The sequence below is a fragment of the Stegodyphus dumicola genome, chromosome 6 (genome assembly GCF_044657685.1).
Source record: "Stegodyphus dumicola isolate Sdum_Otavi_A_Nest chromosome 6, ASM4465768v1".
NCBI classification, from domain to species: domain Eukaryota; kingdom Metazoa; phylum Arthropoda; class Arachnida; order Araneae; family Eresidae; genus Stegodyphus; species Stegodyphus dumicola.
This window is the reverse complement of record NC_140773.1, coordinates 205,266,035-205,292,967: the sequence shown is the minus strand read 5'-3', so window position 1 is coordinate 205,292,967 and position 26,933 is coordinate 205,266,035. Positions and strand designations below refer to the sequence as shown.

Below are 26,933 nucleotides of genomic sequence, written 5' to 3'. Positions count from 1 at the left end.
AAAAGGTTATGGACGATAAATCGTCGCTACCAGGGTTAGCGCAGGGGTCTCCACATTCCCAAGTCGCCCTTTTCTCCTTTTAGGAACACGTCCAGCTAGAAATCAGACGTTTCCGAAGATATAGTCGTGGTGAGGACATTGCACATCATCCTTATCTTACGGTCTAAAAAATGCCTAATAGTTTCGACAAAAATAACCATAACTAATAAAAAGGATAAAATGCACTTTTATATCTTATGCATGTTTGGCCATATGCAAATATAGCTTCATTCTTTAGTCCATTAATATACTTCTGAAATAAAAGAAATGATCAACAGAAAAAAAAATAAAGGCAGCTAGATTGTCTTATTTCTTCGTAATTTCATTTATTTGCATCTAAATTTCAAGATAAATGTTTATGAAAATTTCTCAAACAGATATGAACTCATGAATTTTAATTGAAATCAAAGTAATCTTTTTTTGATTCAATTTGAAATTACATCACAGAAAGAAAAATCGAATTCAATATTTGTTTCAAGTTTTAGGTTTTGCTAAGAAAATCTGGCATCGTTTTAAAATTTATTTTTTTTAAATACAGAGAAACTAGCGCATTTAATCTGATACCCGCTAAGGAATATTTTTCTGGTTTTCTGGCAATTCTCTAACGGTTTGTAATCATCACAGACAGTTTTTCCTTCTTTTCCCCTTCTCATATATTAAATTTCACTCTTTTTGGTCCTTTGTGTAGAATGGGTTCTAAATTTCTTACTTTTTGTTTAAACTGATAAATTTTCAGCAGCATATTGTGCGAAAAATACATTGAGTAATTATGTTTTTAATAAAAAGAACTTTATGTAATTTATATATAGAGAGCGAGAGAAAGAGAATCCATTTGTGTGACATGTACATAAGGACAGAATGAAGGACTTTTTCCCAAAACGGACTGTAAAATGGATTTAAAATGGATTCAGAAGAGATTTTTTCGTGACTGGTTTTTGTACGTAAGTACGTACATATGTATGTATTTCGCATAACTCGAAAACGATCGGGAGCACAGTGTAAACATACACATATATATATACATTCTTTTCACCCTGTTACACGAATCAGTGAGCTCAGTATTTTTATTCTAACATATTGGCAAACTCTGCATTTTTTGCTTTAAAATTGTTCGAATTATGTTCCGAATAAGATCTTTATGCCCTTACCTAATCCGTATACAACAGTTGTAGAATTATGAAGAATCTAAAATTTTAAGTGGCGTTTAACTCTAAAGTGGCTGCCATTTGTATACTTTTGAAACTCTTAATGGAATAGCGAATTCAGTCAGTTTGTGAACCAACTTCAGTACTTTTTGCCGAGTGGGACCAAATGTAAGCTTTCAATTTTGTGCACCGAAAACGTTTGTCTTTCTGCCCGCTAGCCGAATTGCTTGTTTTAATGTAGAAACCGTAATTTTTCTTAAACAAAGACGTTTTGAGATTTTATGCATTTGTGCCTTGCCGCGAAGTGAGAACTGAATTAATTGAATGAGAAATATATGAATAATAAAATTCGAATAAATAAGTTTAAATAAAATGCAGAAAAAGCGAGTATATTTAATAGACCTTACAAGGTGGTGTCCAGAACAGAGATTTTTATATATCGTATATACGGTAGTTATTTACAAAGTTTTGCATAGTATTCTCATCGTATAGAATCTGTTTATGTCAAATGTATATTATTGCGTAATTCCAAGTTAAATTATTTCTACAATGCAGTTGCAACGTATTGCTACAATAGGCAATTAATTGAACTTCAAATATTGTATCTGAGTTATATAATTCAATTGGCTGATTAAAGAACATTACACACTACTGAAGTTTTACAAAATAATGCAAATATTAAATTATAGAAAATAAAATATCATATCTATAAATTAAGTTTATTACATTGTACATACTGTATTTAAACCCCTTTGCATTACTATTATCTCTGTAGCATACCTATCCTTTTTCAGTCCAATAAACAGCTGAAATTATAGATACATATTTAAGGTAAAAAATATGTCAGCTTTATAATTTGATTTAGTAATAGCTTCTTAATTCATCGTCTTTAATTTGGGTACTTCCTCTCTGTATTTTAAAAGTAGTAATAATTTTTACGGACTCCGCGATTTCTAGATTTATTTGTGTCACATGACTTATACGTAACACTGATGACGTATCTAACTCGGAACTTGAAATTCAAAATTTTAGAGAACTAAAACCTTTCTTACCTAAACCAAAACGTTCTCTTGGTGAGCTTCCGTATGGGATAATTGAGCGCCTTATCTTTTACCTCTGTGCTGTTTGGAGTCTGTTGAAATGTCAATTGAAATAAAAATGATTGCTTAATCTTATTCGGCTGCTAAGTTTCCTAGTCATTACGGATTCAACATTTTAGCATTCTGTGCAATCAGATTTCTTCCTCATCGATATGGATTTACGTTCTGTGCTATCTACGTGCTATGCCTTCAAAATTTCAGTATTCCTACATCAGTACATCTACATTTGGTTTTATTACATATATGTACTTTCAAACTAAATTATATTATACATTACTGAATTACATATACATTATAAATTTAGTGATGCTTGTTATAATTAAATGAAATATTTTAGTCCACTAATTAAGACATACTAAGTAGTACAATATTGATGTCAAAAAGGAAAGGGCCCTAAGCTAATGCTAATGCGAATAACCATACTAAGCTAAAAATACTTATATTATAAATAGCGCAAATATAGTACAGTAAATATTGTAACAAATAAAATGTTCTACATTACATTTTACAGAAAAGATATAACTTTGACGCTACTTAGGGTATTTTCGTAAGTTCTCTAAACACTGGGCGTCTTGATTGGTAGAATAAGTTACGTGTCTCAAATAAGAATCTAAGATTATGTCTCAGATAAGTAATTATGTTTTTAATAGAAAGACCTTTTTGTAATATATATATATATATATAGAGAGAGAGAGAGAGAGAATCCATTTGTGTGACATGTACGTAAGGACAGAATGAAGCACTATTTCCACAAACGAACTGTAAAAGGGATTTAAAATAGATTCAGAAGAAATTTTTTTCGTGACTGACTTTTGTACATACGTATGTATCTCGCATAACTCGGAAACGATCGGGAGTTATAATTTAAAAAAAAAAAAAAAAAAAAAAAAAAAGCAATCATTATAGTATTCATCTTCTGACTTGCACCCTTCTGTTCTGTGATCTTTGCTAAATCTTGAGCAAGCTATTTGATCTGTGCAATTTTTGGGTAAATCATAAAATCTCGGAGCACCCTACTATCTTAAAAAAACTGTCTTTAACCACTTCAGCTGACACCAACGATAATTTGTTCCCTCCCCCTCTTTTCTTCTTGTTTCATCACCTCCAACGATTATATCAATTTCTAAAATCCATTTGCATAATCCACCTTGTCTTGCGTAATCTTCAGGCAATAAGCTACTGTCTTGGTACCATCTGCAATTGTATCTGCCGATACGGCAAAAAAGAATATTTTTTTTTCCTTTTGGGTTTAGTACTCCTGTGTGAAGAGTTTCTTTAAGGAAAGAGCTGTTTTCCCAAATACTCTTCAGGCGAATTTAATTCTCTTTCTCTTTGAAGAAAACCAGTAGTGTTCTGACCCAGTGATGCACATTTGCTCAATATTGATTCCCAAATGATGAGGTATAATAGCTGAGGTTAATTGCGCCTTAATGCTAACAGTTGACATTGAGTTTATGCACCTTCGCTAGAAGTATAAATTCTACTTGTTTCTCACAGCATATTCCATTTTTGTTCTCTGTCTTCCTGCTCTTCTTCCTCACTTCCTCCTTAAAAGGAATGTCCTTACTATTTAACTTGCATTCTTATTTGTATTAATAACTAATACATTCCGAGTAACTAACAAGCTTTAAATTGTAGCAACTGTCTAATTTTCGAGGCTGATATAAAGTAGCAATGCATACCAATCGAAATTTTTTTAGATAATCTCTCAAAGTCTTTTGGTATCTCTATCTTTTGTTGAAAACGATGTTATCCAAATGATCAAGATCGAAAACTCCTACAGTCGGATTATTCTGAAAATATATTGCAACGATATATTTTCAGAATCAACTCATAGGGGTCCCATAGGCAAATAATTATCATAGGTCAAATCATAAGTAATTTAATGTTCTTGAATTTATTGCAGCTTCACAATCGCAAATGATACGGTTCATTTCCTCATAATAGGCAGTAAGATTTCCTAAAACATGGCAAAGGGGTTGCTTAGTCGTTTGAGGCATACTTTCCCAAATTCCATTCCACCACGGAGAGGATGGAGGAGTAAATTCACATTCAATCCTAAAATGTTGGAAGATTCTGATTCAACGGTTTTCCATTCTAAGATTTAAAACATCTTTTCGAAACCTATGAAGTTCCTGATATTATGACTGTATGAAATTTTGAGCCTACATCTACGGACAATAAAACGTCTAAGACTTGAAATTAAATCCTTGATGGAAATTAAAAGGACGAGCTTTAAATGTATAGTTCGGTGCGCAGCACATGTGTAATGAACAATTCTATAGTTCGACCGCATCATCCGCGACCATGAGCGCAAATACGCATGCACCATTCGGACCGAATTATTCCAAAAATAGGGTGGAAGGAGGGGGACTTTCTTTCCCTCCAGCATATCTCTTTCCAGAGAAGAAAAGATTTCAACGTGATCTTTCACGTCGCAGTAAGTAATAACGCTCCTTTTGGACGAGTCTATGTGTTTTGGCAGAATGCCAACCAGGGTTGCGTTTGAGACGGTCGAACTATACCTTCTTTTAAATCCCCTCCAATAACTTCAAAAGTAGAAACCACTTCTTCTCTGTCAGACGGTCTGTTTGTCTAACAGGTTCGGCTCTTGAGGCTCACTGGAAAGTGTTGATTGCAGGATCCTGTGAGAGATACAGTTATCTTGCTAGGATATTCCATTTCCGTGTGAATAACAGAACAGCATAAATGGATCGCAGCGGTTCTCAACATTTTAACTAACGAGTACCATCTTAACAAAAATTGAAAATCTTTAGTACCATTATTACAAAGCACTACTACCACCACCACATTTGAACAAAGCTCATATCGCATATATTTACGAGTGTCAGAGAAAAAACTCAATCAGGATGTTGGGGTTTTATTTTTTGAATTTAATAGTTAAAAATACTTTGCTTCTTTGCATACCACCTATTTTTCTCGTACGTACCACCGGTTGAGAGCTCCTGATCTAGGTGATCGTCCAGCAACAACAATACGTACCGAATCAAATTAAGGGAGGCTGGTACAAGTACTCAAGATCCCAAACACTGCCAAGTGAAAACACACCATACCATGATTGAACCACCATGGCCTTGTACATTTCCAATCTGGCATGCAGGATTCATGCCTTCAAGATGCTGACACCATATTCTCAGACTACCGTTGGCATTAATTAGTCGGAATTTATACTCATCACTCCATGCTATTCGTTTCCAGTCCGCTAGAACCTATTCTCTGTGTTCTCTTACCCAGGCAACATGTGCAGTTCGATGCCATGCATTCAGCAAAGGTACTCTCGTGGGTCTACGGCTCCCACAGTCCGCATAGTAAAGCGAGCGGTGCACGATCCATTTACTGACTATACGAATATCGACCTGATTTAGCTGGGTGGTAATTTGAGCTAATGGTTGGCTTCGTTGACTATGTACAACACGGCTGAGCAGTCTCACACCACGCTCGTCCCCAGCTTTGCAATTTGCCTTATAAGGTATTTCTCCCGGCTTCCTAGCGTGCCTTCGTGGTGTAGTGGTCAGCACACTGAGCCGGTATTTCAGAGGTCCGTGGTTCGATTCGCGGCGAAGGCGTTGCTAATGTTTCATCTCTCCGGTTTTCCCAATTAACTTATGTCTCTACAGCCTGATTGTTAGTTCTTTTCCCCACCACCCGTGTATTCTCGGTATATTCTTGACACTGTTGACCTTGAAGCTCCTAGCCCTGTGACGATTTCAGAAATTGAATGACCCATGAGTTCAGTGCCTATTATCTGTCCGCGATCGAGGCTGTCGAAATCAGAAGTTTTACCCATACTTGTAATTGAAACGACTGATTAACAACAACCATAGTACTGGCTACTAGCTATATACGCAATTACCACAACGACCTCACGTGATCACAAAAGCGTCGCGATTATAAATGCGCGCTACAAAATTTGCATTGTCACGTCTATCCCTAATTCAGTAGCACTTCAGTGTACCTTCAAAATGTTACAAATATTTTCTCCAAAACAATTTCACGTGTGTTTCCAATTCGAGTTTCTAAACATCAAAATTACATTATTAATATAGAAAAATACTGCATGGTTTACATAACAAATTTAATGCTGTAAGTAAAATTACTTTTAAAATTTTGAAAGAGAGTTACTCTGTTTTTCTCTTAACTCTAACGTTGTGATCAATAATCATTTAAAATTTTCCTATCTTGTATTTTCCACAGTTTTCGTAGTACTATATCGAAGTGCTTTACATTAAAAGACAGATATCAGCTAGTTCTTTAAGATGACTGCAAAACTATTAAAAAATGCTATTCTTTATCCTATTTACAGCTTCCAAAATCAGAGTACAAACAAGCTCGTCTAATATTGTTACAAAATTATTAACTTTCAAACTGTAAATGTGCGTGTTTCTTAATAATAATTTGACCCTTCTGAATAGCCAAATACTACTAACAAAATTTGTTGTTTGACTTTTGAATTAGTAAAATATCTGCTGTTTACGTAATTATCCCGTTGTTTTTACTGTTTAATAATCATTTTTAGTTATATATGGTCTTCAAATACTTTCATACCAAAACAAAGAAAATAAAAGAAATCATATTTTGAAAAGTATTAATGAGTATTAATGTGGCAAGGGATAGAAGACCTTTAAATTCCAGAAAGAAAGGTTAACAATTTTACATTTATAAACAATGTATTTCAAGCTTAGTTTTTACATACTCAAAAAGAATCAGAATGCAGTCTTTTGTGAAATAAATGGACCTAAGGGGATTGGAAATTGCTTCGTATGTAAGGATTTTTTCAAAGGGATTTGAAAGCACGATCTCCTAGGCTTGGAAAATAATATCGCACTTACTGGATTCATCCAAAGCCCACGAAATTCCCAGTGGGAAAAAGCACAAGTTTACGTCGCTGGCAACAGCCCTTGAGCACCTTGGAGGTGACAGTGTGATTTAGCTCAGTTCCGCCTCCAATTTTGATGGAGAGCACCCCAGGGAGACAGGTATGAGTGTCTCCCCCTCTTTCCCTACCACTAACCTTTCGAGAGTACTTTCGGCTCTCCGCTTATTCAGAGTGCCCCCATGACGTATGGACACTATACATTTACAAACATACATGCCTTCCTAGGCATTCGAGCCCGGGCCTTTCGTCACGATATTAGAATGTTTAAAAATATTCATTTCACGGTAATTCATTCAAGAAATTTCCATTTGTCAAATAGTTCGAGGTAAGAAAACTTTTATCTAAAAATAATTAACATAAATTTCTTAAAAAGATTATTTGTAGAAGATATTCAACTTTATTTCTTAAAACTTTCAAACTATCGAAGTTCAAGTGCAAACGAAGTTTTGCATTTTTATTGTAATCACGTTTTCAACACGAAGAACTATTAAAATTAAAGTCAGTCTGATATTTCTCAATAAACAAGAGAAGGTCTTCATGAATGCCAAGTTCAAATAATACGGAATTTTCAAAACAATATTCATGAAAACGGTGTTATGGTGATTCAGTATAAAGCAATTTAAATAAAGAAAAAACCATTTTAAAACTAAAAATCATCTTTAACATTATGTATTTTTTCAAATAAAATAAATTAAAAAAAGTCAACTACGCATTTTCTTACTTACAAAGCATAAATTATGCTTGCTGCGTATTAGGTATTTTTGCAATAAAAACATTTATGATGATGGTGATAACATAGGTCCCAATGAATAGTACTTTTTAATGCGACATTTCAGTGCCCCTTTTGAGTTACGCAGTTAAGCTTTTAAGTTACGCAGTTGTTAAATGAGCACATAGTACATTAAGTCTATTTTTCAACTGATAACATCAAATATGAGCTTTCATTCCAGATTTTCTGATTTCGTAACCTGTAATCATGTTAAGATTGCTGCCGCTGTTTAAACAATTAAAAAAAAAACTGAAAGGTTTCATATTTTTAATTGCGTCCAAATGGGCGTTTTTTCTTAACATTTTGTCCGTTACCTTTTTTATTAAATATCACGTTTTTCGCATTTAAACCATAAAATTCAGCTCAAGAGCAATATCACAAAATAGTTTTAAATGGAGCATATCTTTAGAATTTCCGATACGCAGTCTCACGTGCTGGAGATAAAAATGTTTTTTCTGTACAACGTTGCCATTGCTCACTTTGAAATTCTTGAGTTTGTTAATCAAAAATTCGTTAAAGATTTACAAAATATGAAATCGGTAATAAAACAAATTCCAAATTTCTGCTTCCACATGCCCATATTCGCAGTAGGATTACGTCATTTAATATTCGATGGTTCTATGTACCGTTATTTTATCACAATGCGAGAAATATACTTACATTTATGCAGATTTTTCATTATTTAATTTCTTCAAATATAACACAGGACTCTAACATTTGGTGGCAACAGTTTAAAAAGTAAAACGGACATTCATAGTGAATTAACGCCAAGCAAATGCATCATGGACAAAGCCCTTTGAACTAATAATTCGATGTGAATTATAAATAGAAGTTATTTTCGATTAAAAATGTGAGTTAATTAAAAGAAAACTTCATTTTTAGTAAATTTGATCTCTAGATGTTATAACAAATAAGTGTTTTCTCTGCTTTAGAATTCTAAATTTGAGCTGAAATAATCACTAAGATCCATTTACGAGTTAAAAACCTTTTCCATTATAACTTGAGAATGTCCGTATGAGTTCTGAAATTCTTTATCGTGATACAGTATGTACGAATTCATGAAAATGTACTCTCATAACCACATAAAATCTATTTGTTAATGATGCTTGTATAGTCTTACAGATGTAAAAACATTTCTTTTTTCAAATCACTTTATCCAATGCGCTAGTGAACTAACTGCTTTACATCAATTGTTCTTTAATCCTTTTTCGTATAACCGATGGTTTTAGAGGGAGAACTGTCCATTTGCAGCCCAGTCGGTATAGTGGTTAGGGAAGCTGACCGCGATGCCGAAGGGCCTGGGTTCGAATCCCGGAGAACGCATGGTTATAACTGTCCGTCACTTATAGGAAAGGCGATGGTGGCCCACTTATTAGATGCCTCCATAACAAAGAGACCACCACATCCGGCCTTGTATAGATTAATGAGTTACTGAGTACTGTGAGATTACACACTTGTAATTGTTGACAATCTTCCATTAAAAAAAAACTGTCCATTTGTTAACAAATTTAATTACATCTTAACTCATCGTTAAAAATTTGCTAAAATAAATGAAGGCAGCTTTTATCTATTTCCGGACATTTGTTTTTTGCTCACATTGTTTGTTTGCTTATTCAATTATGCCAAAGTATGAAACTACACTCAGTCCATAAATTAAGGATAATGCAAAATCAGGCAAAGGAAGAGTTAGAAGCAAAACAAATTTGACTTATTTGTAAAGCTTATTTATTAAAAAAAAGTTAAAGAGCAAAAAAAGATGCTATATGTTTGATATTATTAAAACAATTAGCGATTTTTTCTCCATGGAGCAAATTACAAAAAAAAAAAAAAAAAAAAAAAAAAAAAAAAAAAAAAAATCCTATTTACAAAAAACCAGTATTACACGGTTGGTATAATTGTTAATACATTGTATGTCTCCCAGACGATGCAATACACAGTCCGTACAACGCCTAGGCATGCTGAGTATCAAATTATCGATCTGATCTTGGGGATATTACACCACTCAAAAAGCAATGGTCTCCGAAGTCCCGGTAGGCATGTAGGAGGAGGTTGACGGACTGCAACTCGTCAGCCAAGCATGTCCCACACGTGCTCTACTGGATTCAAGTCCGGTGAGAATGCTAGCCAGTCCATACGGGTGATATCCTCCGATTGAAGGCATTCGCTTACGATGTTTGCACGGTGAGGACGGGCGTTGTCATTCATAAACACAAATTGGGCGCCCATGGCGTCCCGAAGCAAACGTACATGTTGTTCCAGAATGACGTCCCGATAGATTTGGCTTGTCATGGTTCCAATTTGAACATGCAGGTCAGTTCTAGAACCCCGAATAATTCCACCCCAAACGAGCACTCCTGCATCATCGTAACGGTGTCTTTGAATGATGTTTTCTTGGTGGTAACGGGTACCTGGAGCTCTCCATATAAGTCCGGCGAGAATCAGACTGCAAGCTAAACCTGGACTCGTCGGAAAACATCACACAAGCCCACTGTTGCGGTGTCCACAATGCATGCTCTCTACTCCAGGCTAACCGCAGGCGACAGTGAGTTGCGGTAAGTGGAACGCATCTGACAGGTCTACGAGCATATAAACCATTCTGCTCTAAGCGTCTGTACACGGTCCGCCTTGAAATTGTCGTGCCAGTGGCTGAAGAAAGCTGACGAGACAAGTCTGAGGCTGTGCTCCGCTTATTTCTTTTAGTAGTAACTGCCAAATACCGGTCCTCATTCGGCGTTGTAACTCTGGGGCGACCTGTGCTGTAACGTCTACTCACATTACCACCATCTTGGAATCGTTGCCAAAGCCTGGAGATGACACTCTGGACAATTCCAAGTTCGTCTGATACTTTCAGTTGGGTACGCCCATATTCCATACGGCCGATAATTCTACCACGTAAAAAATCATCCAGGCTCCAAATCATCCAAACTACAAATCCAAATACGTCCAAATATCATCCAAATACGTCCTTTGTGTCATAACTATTCGTTTATTGCACTGAAATGCTTATAAAGCGCCTGCGAACAATTTTACTTCTTTGCCTGTATTCCTTATATATCACTCTCTTACACTCTCGTCATTGTGACGTACCATCGGTGTCATCTGGTTACTTCCTGAAATTTGCATATGATTCTTGAAGATGTGTGCAGTGATTTTACAGGTGATATATTTATTTTAGAGTTCAATTTCCGCGTGACTCCGAATTATCCTTAATTTATGGACATGAGTGTATTATCTGCGTAATTTGGGAAAGTCTTCGTGGGAAACGTTTAAAGAGATATTAGGTAGTATTCATGTTACACTAAAGGAAAACCAGAGAAAATCTCATGCAGCAAGCCTGTTAGCCGAGATTCCAACCGGGGTTGAACAGCTGTGTTCAGGATTCTTATGCATTCGGTCATAAACTGGCCTTTACTCAGCGTCCATTTTGACGCTATATCAATTCCAATGACGTTATATCTATTCAAAAAATAAATGATTTCGAAAATTTGTTCCTTCTGAGTTGCAAATGTTTCAGTTGTAATGAAATTTTTTTGCGTCAGAAATTTAAAACTTAACCAGCTTAGATTTTCTTTACTGTAATAAGGCTTCCGCCCCTAATAATTCCCTAACACAGAACTCAGGATTTTAAACTTGTAAACAGAAAGGTAAACTGTTTGTGGCTTTTACAAGACAAAATTTGAATTTTTTTTACATGTCAATTACTGTAAATAACTCGGAAGTATGATTAGTCTCTTCTACGATACACTAACTGCATTTAAATAACTATTCATATAGAAGAATGATGCATAGTTGCGCATATTAACGTTGAATATTCTCTGCAGCTAATGAGAATGAAATGCAAGTAGTTTAATGTAACTCTCTGCGGCATAAATTTGCAAAGGCAAGAAAAAGGAAAAGAATAAAGGAAAAAAAAGATCAAGTATGCATAAAAATTTAAATATGCTTGAAATTGAGGCCAATATGAATGTTTTCTGAATATTATCAGAAGATTTTTAGGTTAGAATATTCTTGTGCTCTTGAAACATTTTTCTTATACTGAGTAATAATTAACATATGACTAGGGTTAATGTTTATAAATATATAATTGACAGATATAACTAATACACTTCACTTTCATTTTAATATAAAATGCCTCCTATTTAATATTGCATTCGAAAACGTTATCAGAGATTCTAGGATCAAATATTTTTTCTGGCTTATGCGGATGATATTTGCACTGTTGTCCGTATTGTTCCTGCTTTTAAACAGTCATTCATAGCATTGGGAAAACTGCAAAATTTTTAAGTTATATATTATTATTAAGGTAATATATTATCTGTTAACGGAAATAAAACTAAATATATAACTTCTTTAAAGTCTGACTTATCACTTTGTTATTTAAAAATTAGTACCTATCTTAGATCTGGAAAAGCCTACAGTTTCACTTTTCTGGGAGTAGAGGTTGTAAAAATGAGATAATTTCTGCAACACTTAAAAGAACCTATGCTGCAAATACATGTTTTCATGGCTTGAAGAGATATTTAAAATCAAGGTTTCTCAAGTTACTAACTAAATTAGTTCTTTACAAGAGTGTTATAAGATCTATCCTGATATACGCGTAGGAAGCTTGGCTGTTGACTTTACCTTATGAAGAAGATTCAGTTTTGAAATTTATTGAGAAAAGTATTTTGCGTTGCACTCTTGGTGGGTTCCGTGTGAATGGGTCATGAAGCCGACGATGTACATTTGAGCTATATGAGATCTACAGGGTGATTCTAAATTGTTTTTATAAATTAAGAGAGGTCAGAGTACTCATCCAGATGAGCAATAATTACCATAGAACATAGGGTCGCTTTCCACTCTGAGAGGCAGAAAAGAAGAATATTTTAATTCCAACCTGAACTTATAACCGTGTAGGGAGAGCGAATGAACGACACCAAAAGTTGCCCAATCAGTTTAGCGAAAAACTCACAGAGAGTGCACAAAACGGATAAAACCGAAAACTTGGCTTTCGAGCTCAGACTTTGATGGCAAACACTTAAAGCACATCTTTGGTTGCAAGGTCTCAACCACGCAAAAGATTGCAACAAGTTAATTATTTAATCAAGGGCTGAATATTACCAACTAACTCCAAGTTCCACTGTATGCCGAGATTAGCATGAAATGTTCATGCTTTGTTCCGGCTGTCAGAACTTCGTGTCCCATAGAAGGGCGCTTCAAGTAGAATAAGCGCAGTATAGTAAGTCCAGGAGAACAGGATAGAAGATGGCGAAGGGGAAAAAACTGCTACCTTGATATCAATGTACTTCCCCCTAACAGATAATTTACCTCTAATAATTTAGATAATTAACTTGTTGCAATCGTTTGCGAGGTTGAGACCTGGCCAACCAAAGATGTGCATTTAAATGTTTGCCATCTGAGCTCGAATTAGCATTCGAAAGCCAAGTTTTAGGTTTTATCCGTTTTATGCACTCCGTGAGTTTTTCACTAAACTGACTGTGCAGCTTTTGGTCTCGTTCATTCGCTCTCCTAACACTTTTGTGTAAGTTCAGGTTGGAATTTTAATATTCCTCTTTTCTGCCTCTCAGAGAGGAATACGACCGTGTGTTCTATGGTAATTATTGCTCGTCTGAAGGAGTACTCTAACCCCTCTTAATTTGTAAAAACAAATTAGAATCACCCTGTATAGACAACCTGATGTAGTCAGTGAGTGAGTAAATGCGCCGCTAAGATGACTTCCGACCAAGGGAGGAACTTAAACGGAATTATATACATTCACACAATGGGAAAATCTCCAAAGTTGCAATGTTGAACATTATGTACTAATAGCAGTTTAGAAATAATACTAATAGCCGTTCTTAACAATTTTTTCAAAAATTAGTTCATATTAATACTCGTTCTGAGCACCTGAAACAATCGCTCAGATTTACACTTCTTGCCGAATGAAAACAAGCCTTATTTTTTATTCTATGATAAACTTACCAGTAGCCTAGAGGGATTCTTTAGCTTGATAACTGCAAATTCTAAGCGTTATCCTGATTTACCCTTCTTTCCGAACGAAAACAAGCCTTACTATTTACTCTATGATAAACTTACCAGTAGCCCGGGAATTATTTAGCTTGATAACTGTAAATTCTAAGCGTTATCCTGATTATCTGCTTTAAATTCTGATCATTTCAAACATAATATTGATCACGGTGACTTCTGCTTACACAGTGTCTTAAGATTTTCTCTATTTTACCAAGGAATATTTTTGAGTGTGATGAATTTCTACGTTGCCTAGGCATAGTCCACTAGTTTCTTATGTGCTAGATTCTTGTATTAACACAATGAAAGTAATAATAGTCCATGTCCCCTTCTCCGCAGTCGCAAAAGGGAGTATTTCCAAGTATAAATCTGTAGAGTACGTACTGGGAATGGCCAATAACCTGTCAAGAATTGTGTGAGGCTATCACTTCGGGTATTCATTTCCATGAACTTTTGGCAATAAGAGAAATGTCCTTCTCCGTGCATCTGCTTCTGACCATCTACTTTGCCAGTTTTGTAGCAAGCTTATCAAAGTTGCTTTTTTTAATGCGAGACCAAGGAAGTTTAGTTGCTCGTTCTAGTAATTCCGTGCCATTATCTCCCTGCTGGGCCAGAAGGTATGCAGCTTCATTGCCTTGAATCCCTGTACGAGCGAGAACCCATTTTGGAATGGATGTTTGAGAATTTGTTTTTGAATCTGGTATAGCAAGGGACTCCTACTGTTTTGTCCTGTGATAACCGCCAGACTTGAAGCTGAATCGCTGAGTATGAAGAATTTCTGCTGTTTGTATGTCTTAGTATACCTTAGTGCATCGCGGATAGCTAGAAGCTCTTCTTGGTGTGCCTAGTTTTTCAATCCTAATTTCCTCTTCCATTCAAATGATACAGTACCATTTCCCAGTCTATAGAACGTCCTCCACGTGTCGTTCCCTGTTTTGGAACCCTGTAGTTCTCGTAATTTCTTCATCGTTCCTGTCGCCAATTTGACTAGCTCTTGTGCAAAACTGTGCAAACCAAGCCTGGAGATCCTGAATGTACGCCTCAGAAGAAAGAGGCCTATTCATAAGGCGACCAAACAATAGATAACAAGGCAGATCGAGGGCCACGAGCGGCCGAGGGGTAAAAGCCGCTGAATACTGGTAGTTCGGTCTGGGGTTCGAATTCTGCAAAACAGGCTGGCTACATCTGCGTTTTCTTGTATCACGTGGATACCAACCCGTTTCTCTTAAAATACTTCCACAGAATACCTAAAGGCAGAGTACGTAATAAATATTAGTAATAATAATAAAAATAATACGGCAAGCGAAGGTAAAGATCGAAGAGCCGATGAGGGAATACTCGGTATTCTCATGGATAGCACTGCGATAAACCACTAGGAACACAAGTAACTTCTCGAAGCCATCAGCAAGAGGTTGTTAGAGATATTCGATTAAACCTTTCTACTGTGCCGTCTGACTGTGGAAGATGAATTGGATGTTATTTGATTAAGTTTTCATTATAAGAATTTTTTAAAAAAATACAGTTATAAGGGATTTCTCCCACTTCCCTAGCGTGCCTTCGTGATGTAACGGTAGCACGCTGGGCCGGTATTCCAGAGGCACGTGGTTCGATTCCCGGCGACGGTGGTTGCATATTTTTCATCTTTTCTGCTTCCAATTGACCTAATGACTGTACAAGTGGCGCCCGAACTAAAAGGGTTGTGGATGATGAGTCTCCGTACCCAGGATTTGGCGACTAGGTCCCCTAAAACCCTAGTCGCCCTTTAAAAAGGGGAGTATATAAGGTATTTCTCCCACTTCCCTACAATGCCTGGTGTAATGGTAGCACGCTGGGCCGGTGTTCCAGAGGTCTGTGGTTCGATTCCCGGCGAAGGCGATTGCTTATTTTTCATCTCTGACTTCCAAAAAAAAAAAAAAAATCATAATGACTCTACACAGTCTGTTGTTTGTTTCTAATTGGTGCATTTTCCAGTAAATACTTTAAAATATATTATGCCAGTAAAATCAGTAACTTTTACTTAAAAATTACTTGCAAATTTGTATTGAAAATATTTCATGTCAGAAAAGTTTTCAGTGGACTGATTCTGATTTTGCACTCAAGAAAGAAATATCACGCATATTTGCCTGCTTCCTTTTTCGTATAAGATATTCATAAAAAATTTGTGTTTTCATTTCATACAATCTCCTTTTACTAGCAAACGTAGGCAACGAAGTACGGAGATATTGCAAATTATTCATCCGATTTCAAAACACTGTATTTTTAAAAGTGCACGTATTGTAATAATTAATACATAAAAGAATCGGACACTCACCGAGGTTTTCTTATTCATTACAGATAATCTATATGCATTCCGTTGCCATACTGCACACATCCATGAATTCCGTTGTAACAGACCTGTCTATTATAGTTATAACCACTGTTCATTTTTCTGTGAAAATAATTCTCTCAGTTAAGATTAGGTAGATTAGGTAAGTGATCACAAAATTTCTGTAACAAAATTCATTGCCTAGATATCCATGAAATTTAATTACAAAAACTAACATATGAATTCGTAAGACATTATACTGAGGAATCAATGAGAGACTCTTCGAATATCATGTGTATTAATTATGTATTGTTTTGCTTACATGGCGTGATTATTGGACTATAGATTAATATACATCATAACCTGAAGGAATAATTACTTTAATTATGTATTCTGATTATCTCATCAACTGTAATACTATCGAATTTTCCAAGAAAAGTAATTTTGCATTTAATTTGTTTATGCACATGATAATCATGTAACAGCATTTCCCCTTGTAGTATTTTATCCACAAATAATCCTTTACTTCACATCTTCATCGATATAAGGCGACTGTCTAATAAATATACAAATTATTCAATAAAAAGAGCAATTTTTCATGAACAATTTTGGAGAGATTTAGAGAGAGTCTCAAAAATTTTAAATCTTTATTCATGAATTAAAAACCCTCTAATTAAAACATTTTTAAACCAAAAGAGCCAAGCAAAACCGCTACATCTTTGAATTCAAATTTATCAACCAACTCCTTTATTATTTCCTATTTTAAAACCCTTTGCATATTTTATAATGTAAACACGTGGTTTGATATATTTTAAGTAAAAAGAGTGAGCTGCAAAATAAAACTCCGCTGAGAAAATCACTTCAAATATTTACATTGGAATGATTATGTCAATTAAAATTAAAGTAAAATTTATAGTTCGTAAAAAATACTTCTTGAAATCTGATCTGAAATTTTTAAAGCTAATTATAATTTTAATAATTTTTAGTAATGGCAACATCAAAGATTTCAACAAATTAATAAAGCATCTGAAGTGAATTTTTAGGATTCTAAATGGCGATTTGTAGTGCCAAATCTGGGTGCTGATAGTATTTTAAGAAACGATTCGTAAATCTCGACATTACTTTAATTTAAAATAAAATATCCTCGATTTTAAACTTGTATTTTCTGAAACTGCCTACTTTTTTAAATTTAATGGTTTTAAAAAGTACATTATTTTCAGTTTTCATCACACACATTTTTTAATTTCCTTTTTGAAGTATTGATTAGGTAATTAATCATAATTGCAATAAAAATAAAAGTGCACCTCTCTTAAATGCTAAAAAAAACTTAGCCTATTCAAAAAAATTTTGAACGGTTATGTTACATTACGCTATCAAGCATTTATCATCCACATAACTTGGTAAATGTGACGTGATTTAATATCTTTAATTTATTTTCAAAGTTAATTGAATAATTAAATATACTAAGAGTTTCGAAGGCGATAAACGCACTTGTTAATAATTTTAAATTTATTTAAATTTTTAGTAATATATGACTCTGATGTAATATAAAATATACTTAATTTATAACATATCTTATTAATAATTCATCTAGAGAGTTGCTAAATTGTTTCAATTAATAAAAGATGTAAGGTAACTCAGACATTAATATAATTCCGTTCAAACATTAAAAGTAATAATTCGGTTCTGAATCCCTACCCCCTACATTCGGTTCAATCCTATCTTAAAGTAAAGAAAGTTTTATAGACATCAGGATTTTTTTTAAAGCAGGAGATATGAAAAATGTGCAATACCCTCGCCGGACTCGAACCTGGACCTCTCAAATACGCGCTGAGTGTGTTGCCGTTACGCCCCGAAGCCATGCAGAAAGGAGGGAGAAAATATCTTATATACTCTCCTTTTTAAAAGGCAACTGGGGATTAAGGGACCCAATCGCCAGATCCTGCTGGTGGAGAATCGTCATCCATCACCTTTTAGTACCACTGTAGAGTTGTTATAATTTTTACTTATGCGGTATATGTAAAAAAATAAGCAATGCCTTCGCTGGGTCTCGAACCTCGACCTCTCGAATACGCGCCTAGTGTGCTAACCGTTGCACCATGAAGGCATTCTGAAAGAAAGGGGAAAATACCTTATAAAGTATACAAGAGAAATTTCGGTATTAGCTAATGCAAATCGTGCTCTAACATAAGATCAGGGACGAAAATGAAGTCGTACGTTTTGGAGCATCTATTCGAATCTCACATAAGAATGCATTTTTTTCGTTACTGAAAGAAAGAAGACAAATGTCTTCAGATTCATTGATATCTGATTCCTAAGGAAGAAACGAAAAAAAATACATGACAGTGGCGAACTTCAAATTCACCTTGCGACATTTAAACTATTTATCACACTGAATGAAGCCAAATTCAAAGCTAAGGCATTCATAACACCCTCACGGCCACATAAAATTCAACAAATCATGTTTCGACACAAAAGAAGGTTTGTTCTCATTATGTACGTTTTGGACAGTAAAAGAAATCTCATCTTATTACTCATTCCTTCATAATAAGAAGACACTATTTACGTGACTGGGTTTACATACTTAAGTGTGATCCAGATTTTAAGAGAGAGAAAAAAAGTAAAAGTTTAAAGCCGGGGGTGAAAATTTCAAGGAGATTTTAAGAGTAATGCCGGAAGGTAAGAATTTAAAATTGACTTGATGACCTCTTGGGTCACTTCAGCATGTGCATCGGGTTAACAGTAATTAATATTCAAGTCGCAATTCAATTGTAGTAAGCGAAGAGAAGTAAAGCAGCACATGGTATATATATATAGGGCCAGAAACAACAACTGTCACACACATTGTCGCTGCACTGATCATCTAAACCTGCTCTAAGTTAAGCCGTCTCTAGCTCCAATATGAAGGTAAAATAGTTTAAATGTTTTCTGCTATTTGCATTTTGTATGACTACTTTTAAAAAGCTTATTTCCTTAGCTTTCTGACATTATTTTAAAAAGTTAAATAATTTTTCCTTTGGATACTGAACTATGTGTAATTATTAATACGAAAATATTTCAAACTAATTTTTAAAATCCCTTACTTTATCTTGCTAATCAAGGTTTTTGTTTTTTAACTTCGTCTTCTGGAATATGTATCCTCCATCAGTGGCTTCAGATGTTTAAAACATCTGAATATAGGTAATTCGACCGATATTTGAGGCCTGGCAAATGGGCTGGCCGCAGGGGTGATTTTCGTGGATTTCTTTACATGTAACATAAATACGAGCCAGTTTTCCTTAGAAAATCCTCCACGAAGGCATACTTCGCCCTAGGCAGATAAGACTCACGAGCTTTGCCATATCTATCCAAGTAATCTAAAGCAACCTAACGAATGTTTTAAAAAAATTATTGGATTTTTAAAAATTTATTATTTGAATACACGAATACAAATGAAAGCAAAAGAGAGTGGCAGAAAGGAAGTCTTAAATGTAATATTTTATAATTTTAGATATTGTACGAATAAGGTGATTCAAGTGAAGGAATATCTGAAGTGATATTCCTTCACTTGAAATCTAAAATTACTATCTAAATAATTTTAATATGCGTTAATGCCAATATTAAAATTCCTTTATGAGATAAAAAAAAATCTTTAAACATCTATAAAAGAAGTATTCGTCCATGAATTAGAAACATTTTGATAAAATATTGAAAGGTAAAGCTGTCTCCTATTTAGTGCGATGTAAAATCCCTTCACTTAACAGTTAAATGGCATTTGTGAAAATGACATTTACTGAGACGACTGAAAGGAAAAACAAACATATTTCTTTTATTAGAAAAGGATCAGTCTAATGAACCCAAATTAGATAGCTCATTGAAATCGAGTATTTAATCAAAAGAAATAGTGGCCATTTTAAAAAAAAATATGCACTAATTTTGTTTCCTGAATCATTATTTTAAATTATAGTACACCTCAAAGTTAAAATATTTTTCCTTCGATTAACATCTTATAGAAATGAAACCAAATATATAATATATTGCTTTAAAAACACTTTTTAGTAATTACAATAACCTTGGCTATATTTTAATTTTATTCATTAAATATATTATTCCAAAGTAAAATGAAGATCTATTATTAAAAAATGCGCTTACTGCCTTGAAATCTCTCATACTTTTAAACAATCACACTTTGATTAAATTCGATGCTTAAATTAAGCAGTAAAATAACTTAAGTTTACCCGAATGGCAATACTGATAACTCACTAAACGCGAAATACATAAAAGAAAATTTAAGGACTATGTTTCGCATAGTGGCTACATTTTTGCCAGGGCGAAAAGGTGAGCAGTTGATAAGAATTTTTACATTACTTTACATTACTCGCAGGCCCATCAGCTACCGATCAGTAAAACTACTGACCGCTGAGTACTGGTAGTTCAACCAGGTTCAAATCCTGTCGAAGGAGCTGGCTGCGTGGAAGTTTTAATTGCCGTTCTTATGTGTAATGTGAATACGCGAGTTTCTCTTAAAGGTCCTCCACGAAGGCATCTTTTCGATTAGACAGAAAGCTCTTCTGGTGGGCTTTGCCATAACTTGAAATAATTCAATCCTTAGTCTCCCAAGGACAACTGATTCTCTTATGGAATATTAAAGCATGTCCATTTTTAGAGTACTGGATTCTATTCATTCCATATTACCCCTTATAAGAAGTCGTATTGAAGAATGGGAGTTCTCCTATTAATTACTTAAGTTCCTGAAAAATTCTGTATGTAACCTTTAAGCGTTTAGTATATTTATTTCATGCAAATAACAAAAATAGGCCGACTTAAGAAATAAAATAGATTTGATTAGAGTTCTCCTTAAGAGTTTTATAATGGTTATACCATTTCAAAATAAGAGTTTCAAATCAAATTACATATGAAAAGATAAAAATTATTACTTAAACAACTTGATAAAATTTAAAATTATCTTAAGTTTAAAAAAAAGTAAGAAATTAATAATTGTAAAATATAAAAATTCTTAATTAATATTTTTCAGATTTTGTGAACTTCAGAAAAAGAATTTAAAAGAAATGAACATATTTAATTCGAAGACTGCTAATAATAAAAAATGTTGTAAAAAGCATAACAAAATTTGATTATGAAGTAAAAATTTAGAATTTTTGCTGCAGGAAACAAATTTTAAAATTTCATAATTTTCTAGCTCAAAGTAATAAAAGTTATTAATCTTCTTTTCTAGGTTTTCATTGTCCTTTCTATTTTAATCGCAGTAGCTGTAGCTCAGTATGTAAGTATATTTCATTTTAACTTCTTCCATTAAATTGTAAATTCTCTTATTTCATTAATTTTTCCATTTCACTTTGTTTTCATTGATTTTCAAACAAATTAAAATTTTTCTTTCTTATTAAAACGAACTTGCTTTACTTTCTTTATTATGTAGTAATTTATGCAGGCTTATGTTCCTGCAAAGTAATTTAAAATAATATATTTTGTATGAACCTAAGCTTTATATATATGGGAAATTTTGATTCTTAACAAGGCACAAAGTAAAGAAAAATTGCACTTCTCAAAATTCAGTTACAATCTAATACTTTAAAGACTATATCATCAAATTCTGAAACGTTGCAAAAAATACATTTCAAAAATTTTAAATTTATAACATTGAAAAGAAACTACCATCTAATCTTGGTATACGTATTTCAATTTAACAACAAAATTAATTTTAAACACAGAAATTCCCATAGGCTCACTTATTAAAAAATTACAGTAATCCAGAAATTAAAGACATACAACATAAAATCTTTATTTAATATGAATCCTTAAAGAAGGTAAAGCCAAATGGTAGAAAAAAAAGGTTAAGATATGTTTTCGTTGTGAATGAATGCATCGTGAGGACTTGCATATTTATTTAATAATTAAAAAAATTTAAAAAATTAAGAAGTATTTCACCATGTAGCTTCTTTCTTCATGTAGCACTACTTTCAATTCTGCTAGGACAGGAAATCCGGTACTGATAAAAACAAACGTCTCTTCGAGGTGTTTCAAAAAAAAAAAAAAAAAAAAAAAAAAAAAAAAAAAAAACATCTAAGTTTATTTTGTAATCAGTAACCTGGGGGTTGAAGAAGTGAAAGAAATGCAAACTAAAGTCTTCCGTAAACTTAAACATTAGGAATGCGGAGTAAAAACTTGCAGAAAGAAAAACCAGCTGCCATGTATAAGTTTAGTGAATACTCCAGAAGTTTTCAAGGGTATTTACGCGATATTCACTTTTGTAACCATAAAAGAGGAGAACAAAATTCACTCAAGAGTCTTTACAGCTTTAATTTGCTCATAATTCTGATCAAAAGCTTGGAACGTTTAAATAAGGCAAAAGTCATCAAAGCACAGTAAAGTAAATTTAAATAATACTTAAATAAAATTTAAGATAAATTATTTGCACAGTATGTGACGGTTTTATATTTTACTTCAGATTTGAAATCTGCTCTCTCTATATAAATGCAATATATTTCTGTTTAATTCCTGCGTAACTATGAGAATGTAACTGGAATGAGCTCAAAGCAGCAAATATCAGAAGATTCTGGATTGAAAATAATTTAAGTTTCTGCTGGGATCCGTTGTATTCTCATAAAACTGAATTTATTTCCTTAATTTAAAGCTTGTTATTAAAGTGTTAATCTATATTAAATTTCGGAAAAATAATTATTTCCATATGTAGGGCTAAAAATACTTGTTTTAAATGAAAATCCACATTTTGTATATAGAAAATATTTTAAAAAAAGTCTCCAGAAGAAATAATTGATATATAATGTAGATTCAAGCTCGAGTACTTTCTGCAAGAAATGAAGCGTTTAACCTTACAGAAGAATCTAAAATAACGTCGTCTAAAATAATGACGGAGAAGTTTTATTGTTTGCGCCATTTTCTTATTTATTCATAATGCATTGATTTAGGCGAAATAATATGCATCTCAACTGGCATAATCAAGCTTCTTTCAAGTAATTGTGAGTGGTACCTATGCATGCATTCCGTGTGTGGTACTAATTTTGAATCTCTATCCTATAATTATTTGCATATATAATATTAAATACTAACAAAAATTCCAAGTATTTAAGCGTAAAACTTTTTTTAAAAAAATCTTTTTATATTAATATCTTAACAAGGCATCTGCATTTTAGGAACCACAAGGTCCACCTATTCCCTATTCATTCAACTACATCTCAGATACTGAAGATGGCGGCCGAAGCTCTCACCAAGAATCTGGCGACGGAGCAGGACGTGTAACTGGATCTTACACTGTCAACGACCTCGAAGGACATGAAAGGATTGTCGAATACATTGCCGACGAAGGTGGTTTCAGAGCTAACATCAGAACCAATGAACCAGGTACCGCCAGTCTCAACCCAGCCGATGTCGTTGTCGAATCTTCTGCTCCACAAGAAGGAGCCGCTATTGCTTACAGCTTAGGAGCTGGAGGACCCGTTGCTCGACCAGCCGCCCAAATTGCTCCAGTTGGCCCCCCTGTTGCAGCCGCCGGAGGACGAGGAGGTCCTCGATACGTCCTAGTCCCAGTCACAGATCCTAGAGCACGAGGCGCTTACTAAAAGATTTAGCGTCAACATTTAAGGAAATTTACTCGGAGCTATTAAAGAAACATGTGTGTGCAATTCCTATCTTAGCTTTTGCTTCATATTGCAAAAAGAAGTACAAAATAAAATATCACATCTCTAGTATAAATTCTCCTTTATGTAGAAATTTTTAAAAAATTAAGCTTTTTGTGTTTTATAGAGTACGAAATCTGTGTGCTGTTTTTATATTGGTTACGAACTAGGTATTAACTGATAAATATTTTCTTATTTTAACTTTCATCTATCGCAGGATTTTATCTCAAGAGCTGTTTATTCTGCAATGTATTTTTCTATTCACGACTTAGCAATAATTAAACGGATTTTACTTCAAATTTTAAATTTTAGTGAAAATAAATTTTCTGTGTAATTTCCATGCAAAACTGAGCTTCATAAATTAAAATCACATTTTTCGCGTTTTCATTTTTAAATTTAAAAGCATAGCTGAGCTTTTTCTTCGAAAGCAATGCTTTTGGTGCCTGAAATAAAGTCACATTTCTAAATAAATTCCTAGATCGAAACATTTGGCACTGCAGAGTTAAGTAAAACATGATATAAGTGAACATATTTTGAGTTTTAAAATGAGATTATTCTTTTGGAAATTACAGGATTGTTAATTCATTAAGATATATTTATTGTGCATTACTATGAGCGGCTACAATATTATTTTCATTTTTCATTGACAATTTAAAGGGTATGCAGGAAAGCAACGAAATCAAAATGCATGCTTATACGTCTTCTTTTGCTTCAGATGAGAGTTTCTGCTGCAAATGCTTTTGTCTGTCGCGATGTTACTCTTAGTCAAAATTCAATATAAACAGTTTATGCCCTTGATATACAACCCGCATGTAGCTTAGCTTTGTTTCAAACAGCTGATGTATAAGTATGTGAAATAAATATTATTTTGTGTGTGAAACTTTTATGTTTCCTTTTTAAGCATTTCTAGAAATATTCACTTAATTAAAGCCTTAAAACTATCATCCAAAATACTATTTTATATTTTCTAATTTTTGGTAATTAATTAGAACGTAAGAACAATACAAAAGTAAATTAGTAAAGAACAATACAAAAGATTTAATTAATTTAGAATAATTCATGTATATTAATTTTAATGATAATTATGAAGATCGATAAATTCATTTTAATAACAATTAAATTTCTAAATAATTTTAACTAATGGATTCTTGAGAAAATACAAAAACAAATAAATATTGTTTTTGTTATATTCTACTTGAAACATCTCCAAACAAAATTCATATCAATATTTCCAGCTGGATTTCTTATAGTAATTTCTTTAAAAGTGTAAACCTGACTTTATTTGTACTTAAAACATAAGTAATTTCCGTAATTTGTGTTCAGACTTATATTCATATAAACAAAAAATTCTGCAACTGACATTCAAAAGGATTAATTTCATTAATTCAAAAGGGCATGAAACAGATTAAATACAGTAAATATTTTCTAAAACGGGACTATTAGGTCCAAGTGGTAAAGTTGCTATATCCTTTCAGTTCAGCATGAGCTAGATTCCAGGAAAAACAGTTTGGCTTCATTGACGTTTTCTTAGTTTGCCCCATGCGTAACATAGATACGAACCAATTCTCTTAGAAATCCTCCCCGAAGACATTCCTCTTTTTTAGGTAGACAGCTTTTGCATTCCTTGCCATTTTCAAATGAACCAAACCAACATTTCTATGTCTAGAATCTACATTTCCAGATGATTTCTGGTCTTCTGTGGAAGACTTTGCCATACAGCCATGGTGTTCATATCCAAGATTTATCTGCTGTCACAGAAACATTGGTCACTTTAAAAAGTTGTTGTCTTAGAGAAGTCATTGCCACGACTGTGTTTATTGGGGTATATTCACTACCTGAGATCTCTTCAAGATAAAAAAGTTCTCTTCGTATCTCACTACTACCGAAGTTTATTAGTAAAATAACCTCTTACCATCTATGCTACCATCGTAACATATTGATATTCCTGTTGGTAAGCATTGGTTTACTATTAGTTTCGAAGTTAACTCATGATCAGTATAACTTTACGATTAATGCATTAATATGAATTATTTGGAAAGTATCTGTATAGAAGGTACTTAGGTCAAAACGGTTAGCAGAACTCAAGTAAATGTGTATAAAATGCAATTTAAGTGAGAGAAAAAAAAATACACCCCTCTACCACGAAGCAGAAATTTCAAATTCAAGATTTCACTTATAGAGGGCGCTACATATCGTACTAATGGTAGCGACCGTATTCAGAATAGTTTTAAATACAAATCTTATTTCACAATAATAAGAATAATTAAGTCATTACATGGAACAAAAGTAAATTACTTAGTTCACATGACAGCTTCAAAATTGGTCCTTGTCATTTTCAGTGTTGACGTGATTGCGTTTATTGCTATTAGCTCCATCTATCGGCAATATTTGGATTGAAACCTAAAAGTCTGGTCTTTCCTTGCCATTCATGTTTGAACGGGGAACATTACACCTATTTGTTGGAATATTATGGATTTTTGAGATTTTCTTCTTTTGTATTCGTTAGTTGCTGCGAGTCATTTGATGATTTTATTCTTTAATATGTTCTTGATAACGTACCATACATACCTCGTACCCTCAAATCTTACGTCATACTTTCCTTGACAAGTTAGGTCATCAGTTGGTGAGGTATTTTTAGCTACTATAGGATGAAAAGTGTAATTCTAAGAATAACTGTTAAACAATTTTCATACATTTTTGCATTTTTCAAATACCACGGTTTATGTTTCAATAATAAGTACACCGAAAAATTAGAATTAATGTGACGAATCAATAATATACCAATTTACTGCACGGATTTATCAGAGTCACTGATATTTTTCATTTTGCGAGATATATAAGCAGTTTACTCAGTCATGACCCTGCTGTTTGCATAAAAAATAGTCGTCAGTAGTGACCGTCATTTCTCAAAGCAGATATGCAGTGTGCTCTCGTTATAAATCGGTTGTGGGATCAGAATTAAAGGCGTCACAAGACTATATAACGTCACAAGCGTTACATTAAAAATAAATGGTACGGCAATAAAAAAAAGAAAGAAG

At 33.6% G+C, this 26,933-nt stretch overlaps 1 protein-coding gene and 1 long non-coding RNA gene across 2 annotated transcripts in view; one reads left to right on the top strand and one right to left on the bottom strand.

Annotated features, from left to right (window-relative positions):
• The window catches only part of LOC146996951 (uncharacterized), a 311,932-nt gene that overhangs the window by 203,478 nt on the left and 81,521 nt on the right, over positions 1-26,933 (bottom strand). The window lies entirely within an intron of this gene.
• LOC118193700 (cuticle protein 10.9-like) lies at positions 19,061-24,775 on the top strand. The gene is made up of 3 exons (XM_035364825.2): positions 19,061-19,168; positions 21,477-21,524; positions 23,413-24,775. Exons 1-3 carry the CDS (start codon positions 19,163-19,165, stop codon positions 23,836-23,838), a joined length of 480 nt encoding a protein of 159 aa, XP_035220716.1. The 5' UTR covers positions 19,061-19,162; the 3' UTR covers positions 23,839-24,775.

Bases quoted from the DNA above. Each gene is read 5' to 3' on its own strand.
- LOC118193700 (XM_035364825.2), top strand. The intron at 21,525-23,412 runs GTAAGTATATTT...TCTGCATTTTAG, and splicing joins CAGTAGCTGTAGCTCAGTAT to GAACCACAAGGTCCACCTAT.